Raw genomic sequence first — 10,503 nt, 5'->3', positions numbered from 1 at the left:
AAACATTTAGGGGCAGATCCACAGAGATCTGCACCCGCGCAGCGTATCAGAGATACGCTACGCCACCGTACCTTACCTGGCATAATTTTGAATCCTTAAAGATTTCGCGCCATAAGTTACGGCGGCGTAGTGTATCTCTGGCGGCGGAATTCAAATCGCGATTAGGGGGCGTGTTTCATTTAAATGAAGCGCGTCCCCGCGCCGAATGAACTGCGCATGCGCCGTCCCGAAATTTCCCACCGTGCATTGCGCTAAATAACGTCGCTAGGACGTCATTTTTTTTAACTGAGACGGGACTTACGTACATTCCGATTCACGGACGACTTACGCAAACAAAAAAAATAATTCAAATTAAACGCGGAAACGACGGCCATACTTAACATGACAAGTCTAACTATACGCCGCAAAATACCAGCTTTAACTATACGCCGGAAAAAGCCGACTACAGTCGACGTAAAGGAATGCGCCGGCCGCTCGTACGTTCATACAAACTAAACAGGGGTTCTAATCCCTCTACACCCCATCCAAATCTAAAAAAAAAAGTTTGCCTTTAGTTATACTTTAAAGTTAGAAGGACATTCAGATGATAAGGAATGTGTTTTGAGTAGAAACCTGCAGGTGTCCTGTGATTTCTCTACCTTCCTTTCTCTTCTCTTTGCACATGTGTAATAAAAGCTACAAAAAAGTGACTGGCATCCATCAATCTGAACATCCAGAAAAAATAACTTCTCCCAAGAATGTGGTGGAGGCATCACTTGCCAAGTATGTGGGACATTGATAACATAGCTATCGAGTGGCTGAAGAGCAAAATGTGGTGTATCTTCAAATCATGCCTTCATGGCATGGCATGGCTATTGGAAATAGCTAATTTGCATACCCGACACGGAAAACGACGTGAACGCCACCCAGCGGACGCCGAAGTATTGCATCTTAGATCCGAAGGCGTACGTACGCCTGTCGGATCTAACCCAGATGCCGTCGTATCTTGGTTTGAGGATTCAAACTAAAGATACGACGCGGGTAATTTGAAAGCACGCCGGCGTATCAGTAGATATGCCGGCATACTCGCTCTGAGGATCTGGCCCTAACTTTTTGTATTTGAATGTTCTTATTTGTATTTGTATGTCATTGGCTCCCGCTGCTGTCAATCAAATCCAAATGACACGGCTTCCGGGGAGTGGGACCGATTCATACACTCTGCGTCTATGGACGTCGATTGTATGACACGGAAGCTTACCCGCAAGGTAACCCCCTCAGGTTAGAGCTTCCCAGAGAGGGCTAGCTGTTGCAGGGAGGAGCCAAGAGAGCAAACATGGGACCCCAGAACAGGAGGATCGGGGCCACTCTGTGCAAAACAAACTTCACAGTGGAGGTAAGTAGGACATGTTTGTTATTTAAAAAAATGTTTAACCTTTACAACCACTTTAAGGCAGTATAAGGCCAGTAATGTTAATCTATACAATCAATCTATCTATCTATCTATCTATCTATCTATCTATCTATCTATCTATCTATCTATCTATCTATCTATCTATCTATCTATCTATCTATCTATCTATCTCTCTTTTTCCATCTCTCTCCCTCTCTCTCATCTTCTTAAAAATGCATTCAATTATTATACACAATGTTTCATTGCTTTTAATATATTTTTAGATAGCAGTAAACTCAATGAACTTTTCTATTGTGTTGCAGCTATAGTCTACAAGACGTAAGGTTTGCCAGTATTGTATTAATGTTAATCTATACAGTTATGACAAATATGAATTACAAAGACTGCAAACATTTTATTTCATTGTATTGACATGTTGACACTATTGTCCTATATTGTATAATGATAGTCTTGATAAAACTTTTAATTATTTTAGTCTTTTTTATCAAGAGGAATCTAATAAATCATCTTGGGTATCTCTAACATTACAATTGCTATTTCTGTGTCAGTTCATTAAACTCTTGCACCTAGGTATTCCCATCGATGAGACTGGCAGGCTCTTGTGTTTATTCATCAGCGATAGACTGTAAATTGCCCCTTGTCTAGATGTGCACCTTGATGAGGTGTCGGGGGCTTTGTATGAACAATGAGACTCAATCCATTCATTATCTCTTACAGTCTTTCCCAGGACATCTATTCTCTTGTTGAATCAGTAAAATCAATTTGAACTTTTAATAAACTCAGTTATACATGTAAAGAGAATTTACCACTTAAGGTAAATCCAATACAAATGTAGATTTAAATATATCAGCAATACAAACAAGTTAAAGTAACAAAAAGTAAACTTTAGGTTTGACTATTAACAAAATAATCCTTATGTTAATATTCTGTGACTGCTGATACTGTAAAGTATTATTATAATTAATTTTTTTATTATTGATAGTATAATTAGTATTAATTGTAAATGAATAACAATAATACTAATACATACAGCCTTCAAGGACCAATAAAAAAAGGGCCACATCCAAATTAAATAACAATTCAAGTGCTGGAAGTCTATATACAGTAGGTGATGGGATGGTGATATATTGGGGCTAAACCAAAGTTGTATCTAAACCCAAAAACAAAAATGTTGTATATTGTTTACCAGAAGTATAACTAAAGACAAAACATTTTTATTTGTTTTAGTTTTGGACAGAGTGGAGATGGTCTGGCTTTTATTGCAGTCTGTGTCCCTGTTATGGATATTCACTCTCCTTATTTATCTTGTTTACCATTATCATCATAAGTTAAAGTAAAAAAAAAAAGGCGGAGCTTGGCGAGGACCGGGATGGCCGCATGAGAGCGGAGCTCCTGCAACAACGGGGATACAGCACCCGAATACAGCCTGTCTAGCGGCGATCGCGACCCACTAATCCCGCGTTTACATCACGCTGACCACCCGCGGGATGACAAACAAACGAAAAGGCCCCCAGTGGCCTCAGAAACTGACCGAGTACTTTGCATGGGAGCAGAGACAAGATGGCGCCAAGACTCCCGGACCATCTGCTGCCAGCACTCCACAGTCTCAAACCAAGAGCAAAGCAGCAAAACGGAACTCACCCTCGGCCAGGAAACAATCTCCTGTCTCTTCTTCTGCCTCGGGGAGCCCAGAAAAGACAAGGCCTAAGCTGGATGGCTTGGATCCTGCTCCAGAGGTTAGTGTGGGCCCAGACTCTTGGGATGACACCAGGGAACTCCCTGATTCCATCAACCGCTTCCCTACCACTAATCAGCCTGTATTAGACACTACACTAAAGGACATGTTAGTGTCCCTTAGAACCTCGCTCCACGGCGACATGATGTCTTGCATACGCAGATTTGGCAAGGATCTACAAAATGTGTCTGCCAGGGTGGACCACGTGGAGACTAAGATGGGGGAGTACGCTGACACCATTAACAGCTTAGTAGACGCGCATGATGCCAGGGATGAGGAGATGGAAGCAGTCAGGGCCAAAATCGCAGATATTGAGGACCGTGCAAGGAGAAACAACCTTAAAATAAGGGGGGTCCCTGAGACAGTTCAGCAGTCAGATCTGCAAGGCCATGTCACCAACATAATCACCTCAATCCTGCCTGATGTTACAGCAATGGATGTTACCATAGACAGGATCCATAGACTACCTAAGCCTTCACATTTACCGGATAATGTGCCCCGGGACGTTATCTTACGCCTTCACTTCTACCATATTAAAGATCGCTTGATGAGAGCAGCTCGCAACAAGGATCTTGTCCCTGAACAATATAAAGACCTGCAATTTTTTGCAGACTTGTCCCAGTATACACTGCAGAAGAGGCGCAACCTGAATACAATTTCCAAAGCCTTGCGAAACCATAATATTGCATACAAGTGGGGGTTCCCATCAAACTTATCATCACTAACAAGGGAAAGAATTTCACGGTTGACTCCCTTTCTAAAGGCTTGGATCTGCTCAAATCCTGGCTCATCATCCCTGAGGAGGACCCACAGGGCTCACACAAGGGAGACCCATCACGTGTCAAGGATGACTGGCAAATAGTCAACCCAAAAAACGCCCGCTCACACCGCTAACATGCTCGCTGGACTACACAGTGACTTATTTTGTTACCAGCTGTAATCCCTGTTGAGGAGTACGTCTACCAAGCTAGACTTTTTTCCCCTGTTCTAAGCTAGCGTTTGTGCACGCTACACCCAGGTTGTCATGACCTACCGTACCCCCTTGCAGACTGTTTTATTTGTTTTATTTCAAATCTTCTTTTCTTTCTATGTCTGGAGCCTCTTTTTTGTAGCTGGCGACACCACACTCCTTTTGGCCATCGGAGACCTGCCACCCAAGCCGGGAACTCGCCACTTGATGGATGATCTTCTTCGCCAAGTACACGCACCGGGAACTGTGAGTGATGTACCCATTTTTTATTTTGCACAGACTCTTATCGACGGCCCACCATGCCTGTCACATTCCTGACAATAAACACAAAGGGTTTAAATCACCCGGTGAAGAGAAAGTCCCTGTGGAATGAGGCTATCCTCCACAAGGGGGATGTACTCTGTGCGCAAGAGACTCATTTCCACAAACATAAAATGTCTTCATGCACCCACCCTAAGTATCCCCATATTTTCATGGCAAGTGCCTCAGCTAAAAAGGGTGGAGTGCTTACTGCAATCAGGGACACGGTAGCATTTACCAAACACAGCGAGTTGGGAGACCTTCTACGGCTCTGTCCAGCTCTCCTAGGGTAACTGCCTGTCTCCTGGAATCTCCTCCATGCTCTTGAGACTGTGCTGGCAGACGCGGCAAACCTTCTGGCAATGTCACATATTGATGTGCCATCCTGGAGGAGTTGTACTACCTGTGCAACCTTTATAGGGTCCAAGTATCACCTCGTGCTACCAGTAGTGACACTGACCCTAGCCAAATGCAAAACTAGTGAACAACAGTCAGAAAGGATGAGTAGGGAAAAAAATGTCAGATACCTCCACCTGAAAAAAACATTCCTGTTTTGGAGGTCGTCTCATTGTTGCCCATCTAGTGCACCTGTTGTTAATCAGTTTCAGCTTCTTTGCTGTTAATTTAAATTAACAACCCCCTCTGTATACACCCCTCCTCCTCTGTATACTCCCCTCCCTCTCTGCTACTTAACTGACCAGATCAATATCCCAGGAGTTCTGATTCAAATGTTCCTTTAATTTTTTTGAGCAGTGTACTTATGTACTAACTTGACAGTAAATTGTCATAAATGTTATATGATGATGCCATAGATATTTATCTGTAACTCTGTCCCCATTCATTTAATAGAATAGAATAGCCACACATGTTCCTGAGGAAGTTATGAGGCGAAACATGTAGAAGGTAAAATGTGGAACATCTGTATGAAGAAAATGTATTAATGTACACTTGTCTTTCTTTTTTTGTATGCAACAATAATAAAACATTATATACTTTTTTATTTAATATTGTGTTATTTGGTACAGTTAATAGCACCTTGAAAGTCCCACACCATTCAATAGGATTTCCTCTTCTCTTTTTTCTTGTAAAGGGATGATGGTGCTAAAATCTTTATTTGGTAGTTGATCGTTCTAGATTACATACTATTATGAATTATAAGAGTTTCCGGCAATCATTGTTCATGACTTATCCGACTGATTGTCTGTACATTGATTAAACATGCAAGCAAGCATTCAGAGAGACACACACAAGTGTGCAGTTCATCAATTTACTTTATTTTTAAAGCTTATCTCCAGGCTAACAGCTGAATACACACATGAAATACATACACAGGAGCTGCTTTACCCGCTGAAGTATTTGTATTTTTCTCTATCTAGTTCTGAAATTTACATGACTTTGCCAAACAGCACACCTGTCTGATAATGAAGAAAGCCCTATCTTTCCCTGCTTCAGTTTCACTATCACTTACTGTAACCCTGAGCAGCAGACTGATAAGCTCATCTTTCGTTCACTCCCCTCTCTCCACTCAGCATGCTCCTCACATTGTGCCACGTTCGGCATCTGACTGCTTTTCCCTTCCACTGTCTAAATTGTTCTCTACAGAGGGGACAAAGCTAGGCATTCTTACCTTTGAGATAAAGACTTTGTCCAGTACACCCCCACCCAAGAGACATGTGCTTCATCCACACACCCCCAGCCCCTGCACAGGGAGAGAAGTTCAAGTGTAATAAATAAGCAATTGTATGGCAAATATATATATATACAGGGCTTTTTTCAGCAGGAACCCAGGGGAACGCCTATTAAATAACGTCTATTAATGCTGGCTGCTGGGGGATCTATTGTTGCTGGAGGGGATCTATTTATACAGGGGGGTCTATTGTTACTGGGGAGGTCAGTTGTTGCTAATAGGGGATCTATTGTTGCTAAGGGGGGGTCTTATGCTATTAGGAGACAATGGTTGCTGGGAGACATCAACTGTTGAGGGAGGGGTCTATTGTTGCTAGCTGTTCAGAGTCTATTGTTGCTGGGGAAGCTCCGTTGTTGCTGGCTACAGGGGATCTATTTTACTTCCTATCATTAAAAAATTACTTAGCACCACAAATTGATACTTTGTTCTGTATCCATTACTGAGAGGGGGTGGAACCAAGCAATGGTGCTTGGAGGTTGGTAGGGAGTGGAACCAAAGAATGGTGCTCGGAGGTGTGTAGGGGGTGGAACCAAGGAATGGTGCTCAGAGGTGGGTATGGAGTGGAACCAAAGAATGGTGCTTGGAGGTTGGTAGGGAGTGGAACCAAAGAATGGTGCTCGGAGGTGTGTAGGGGATGGAACCAAGGAATGGTGCTCAGAGGTGGGTAGGGAGTGGAACCAAGGAATGGTGCTTGGAGGTGAGTATGGGGTGGACACAACAGGTGACTCGGAAGTAGGGAGTAAGCCCTGTATATATATATATATATGGTGTCAGTAGATTTTTTATTTTACATTTTTTAAGTTATTTTTTATTATTTTTTACAATATTATTATTATTATTATTATTATTATTATTTATTTTTAGGAGCCCCAATTGGGGGGAGGCTTATCTGAAATATCAGGAGTCTAAACATACCCCTGATGTCTCACTTGTGAGACAGAGAAAGAGACTGAGGACAGAGACTCATCAGTCCCTCTCTCTTCAGCCTCAGGTGCACTGGGCAGTGAATGAATTTGAGGTGCTCTGTGCTGCCAAGTGGCTTCCTGTTCATTCACAAACTGAAGCATAGTAAACACAGTTTACTAAGCTGCAGTTCTAAATTGACACAGTGAGCGATCATTCAGAAAAGGAAGGGGCTGGTTAATTATATATTTACTGGTCCCTTCCCCTACTCTCCATCCTGAAACCATCCCCCACAGCAGTCAGCAAGAGAGGGGAGAAGCTGGTAGTGCTGGGGGAGGCCAGGGAAGCAGAAAGAAGTAGAATCTGGATGGGGAAGGTGGCAGGGGCATAATTTACTAGAATTTATTGACTGTGTTTTCCTCCTGCAGGAGGGGGAGGAGGAGAGGCAGGCTTTCAGCTGCTGCAAAAAGAAAATGCAACTGACCAGTTCTAGTAAATGCCTCCCCTGCTGCCCCTCCTATCCAGGTGTGACAGGGAGGCCACACAGCCTAATGGGTTAGCTGTCTGTTTTTTTCTCTCCATGGCCACCAATGTGAAAGAGCCTTTAACCACTTAAGCCCCGGACCATTTGGGTGGCCAAAGACAAGAGCACTTTTTGCGTCGCTTTAAGTGACAATTGTGTGGTCGTGCCACGTGGCTCCCAAACAAAATTGATCTCCTTTTTTCCCACAAATAGAGCTTTCTTTTGGTGGTATTTGATTACCTCTGCGGTTTTTATTTTTTACGCTATAAACAAAAATAGAGCAACAATTTTGACAAAGTTATAGCGTCTACAAAATAGGGAATCGTTTTATGGCATTTTTATTAATATTTTTTTTACTAGTAATGGCAGCGATCAATGATTTTTATTGTGACTGTGACATTATGGCGGACACATCGGACACATTTGACACCATTTTGGGACCATTGTCATTGATACAGTGATCAGTGCTATAAAAATGCACTGATTACTGTAAAAATGACATTGGCAGTGAAGGGGTTAACCAGTAGGGGTGTTAATTTAGAACTGCAGCATAGTGAACTGTGTTTACTATTTTTCAGTGCTGAAGGGGTTAAGTGTGTCCTAAGGATGTGTTCTAACTGTGGGGGTAATGGGCTATGTGTGACATGACACTGATCACCGTTCTCGATCACAGAGAGCTGTGATCAGTGTCCTGTCACTAGGAAGAATGGGGAAATGCTTGTTTACATCAGCATTTCCCCGTTCTTCCTCTCCATGAGATGATTGCGGGTATCCCTGTGGACATCGAGTCTGTGGGACCCACAATTCCACATCTTAAAGGGGGTGAACAGGTACGTCCATCTGCCCAGCCATGCCATTGTGCTGATGTATATTGTTCCCCCCGGCTTCCGGGTTCTGATTCCCGCGGGACTGGGCGTTCCTATTGAGAGGTTAGATGATTGACGTCTGGACCATTTCCAGCGGATAAATCCTCTGGCGGATTTGGATCTGATGGCTGTACACACCATCAGATCGACATCCGCGGTGACATGTTGCGCCGTCGCCGCGACGATGACGCGGCGACGTGTGCGATGCTGGAAGGTAACTACTTCCACGCATGCGTCGAATCATTACGACGCATGCGAGGGATGGGAGCGGACGGATTGATCTGGTGAGTCTGTACAGACGACCGGATCAATCCGCTGGACACGAATATCCGCTAGGCCGTACAGATGACCGGATTTGTCCGCTGGAACTGATCCGTGGATCAATCCCAGCGGATAGATCCGGTCGTCTGTACGAGGCCTTATATAATTGTTTTAGGGTGAACCTCCACTTTAAGCTGTTAAGAAATCAACCATATTGCCTTCATTCAGTGACTAGAACATTTTCTTTTTGTAGTTTCTTAGTGCTGCAGTGGCTTCCCAAATATCTTTATTTCTTAAACTGTACACCAGAGGATTTAACATTGGGACTACAACAAGAAAAAGTAATGGGAGCAACTTGTCTTGGTCTTTGGCATGTTCAAATTCTTCCTTTATGTATAGAAAAATGCTCGGGCCACAGAATAACACAACTGTGATAAGGTGAGAGGTGCAACTGGAGAAAGCCTTGAGACGTCCATGCCTTGACTTGATCTTTAAAACATTGGAAATGATAAAAACATAGGAGGCAATGATAAGTACAAATGGTATGAAGGCCAATATGATGTCATCAAAAACGATTAGAAGCTTCCTGCTGTTAGTGTCACTAGTCGAAAGTGAAATCAGTGAGTTAAGCTCACAAAACAAATTGTTGATATCACGAGAAGTGCAAAAAAATAATAGAGACGTGAGTATGGCATGCACCAATGAGTTTAAAGCTCCAGTAAGCAAAGAAAACACAATCAGTGACATGCACAATGTCTTGCTCATGATTAGGTAATATTGCAGAGGTTTACATATGGCGAGATAACGGTCATACGCCATTGATGTCAGGGTTAAGAGCTCGCTAACAGCACAAAACACAAAGAAAAATAGCTGAATTATGCAACCATAAAGGGAAATTTTGTGATCTTGAGTAATTAAAATCATAAGTAATTTTGGGATGAAGTTCGAGGTGGATGCTACATCTAAGACGGAAATGTTGCAAAGAAAGAAATACATTGGGGTGTGCAATTTGGGTGCTGTAAAGACAAGTGTAAAAATAGCAACATTTCCAAGTATGGTCATCAGATACAACAAAAAGCCTCCAATGAAGATGAAAAGTTGTCCAACTGGAGAAGTTGTGAATGCCAAAATATGGAAGTCATATTGTGCACTTTGGTTTGGGCATCCAGGCATACTGTCAATCTAATGTCAACGTCAAGGTCTAATCTCAATCTAATAAAGGTAAAACATATATTTCCTAATGAATTATGTGTTTAACACATTATTAACTACATCAAAAAAATGGCAATGTAAAAAATGTTTACTTTAGTTCTAGGTGTTAAATAGATTCATGAGGGACACAATATAAAAAAAAAGGAAGATAAATATGTTTATTTGTGAAGTGGAACTTTATACCGGGCCAGCCAATGAAGATGACTAAAGACAACGTACCTGAAAGAAGACCAAGCAAAGATGTCAGCAGCATTAGGTTTGCAGACATTGCATTGCAGCATTAAGGCAGAACTAAATCCTCCTATCCTTTTCAGCCAAAGGAGCTGCCATCTTAGTGTCTGTCTTCAATAGGGGTGAGCCCGATGTTCGAGAACATCGGATGTTCGCCTGTTCGCCGAATAGCAAACAATTTGGGGTGTTCGCGGCAAATTCGAATGCCGGGGAACACGCTTTAAAAGTCTATGGGAGAAATAAAAAGTGTGAATTTTTTTCCTGTGGCCTGCCAGGTTGCAAGCTCAGATAAGGGTCTGGTATGGATTTTTGAGGGCAATCCCACACCATTTTTTTTTTTAATTTTGGCACGGGTTCCCCTTTAAAATCCATATCAGACCTGACATGGATTTTGAGGGGGACCCCTACGCCATTTAAAAAAAAAT

At 42.6% G+C, this 10,503-nt stretch overlaps 1 protein-coding gene across 1 annotated transcript; it reads right to left on the bottom strand.

Annotated features, from left to right (window-relative positions):
• Window positions 1-8,866: 8,866 nt before the first annotated feature.
• LOC120930703 (olfactory receptor 5V1-like) lies at window positions 8,867-9,808 on the bottom strand. Its single transcript, XM_040341878.1, has one exon. It carries the CDS (start codon window positions 9,806-9,808, stop codon window positions 8,867-8,869), a length of 942 nt encoding a protein of 313 aa, XP_040197812.1.
• Between the last annotated feature and the right edge of the window lie 695 nt (window positions 9,809-10,503).

This window comes from Rana temporaria, chromosome 3 (assembly GCF_905171775.1).
Source record: "Rana temporaria chromosome 3, aRanTem1.1, whole genome shotgun sequence".
NCBI classification, from domain to species: domain Eukaryota; kingdom Metazoa; phylum Chordata; class Amphibia; order Anura; family Ranidae; genus Rana; species Rana temporaria.
Note: the sequence above shows the minus strand (reverse complement) of the source record. Positions and strands in the feature narration are given on the sequence as shown.

Bases quoted from the DNA above. Each gene is read 5' to 3' on its own strand.
- LOC120930703 (XM_040341878.1), bottom strand. From the start codon at position 9,808: ATGCCTGGATGCCCAAACCAAAGTGCACAATATGACTTCCATATTTTG.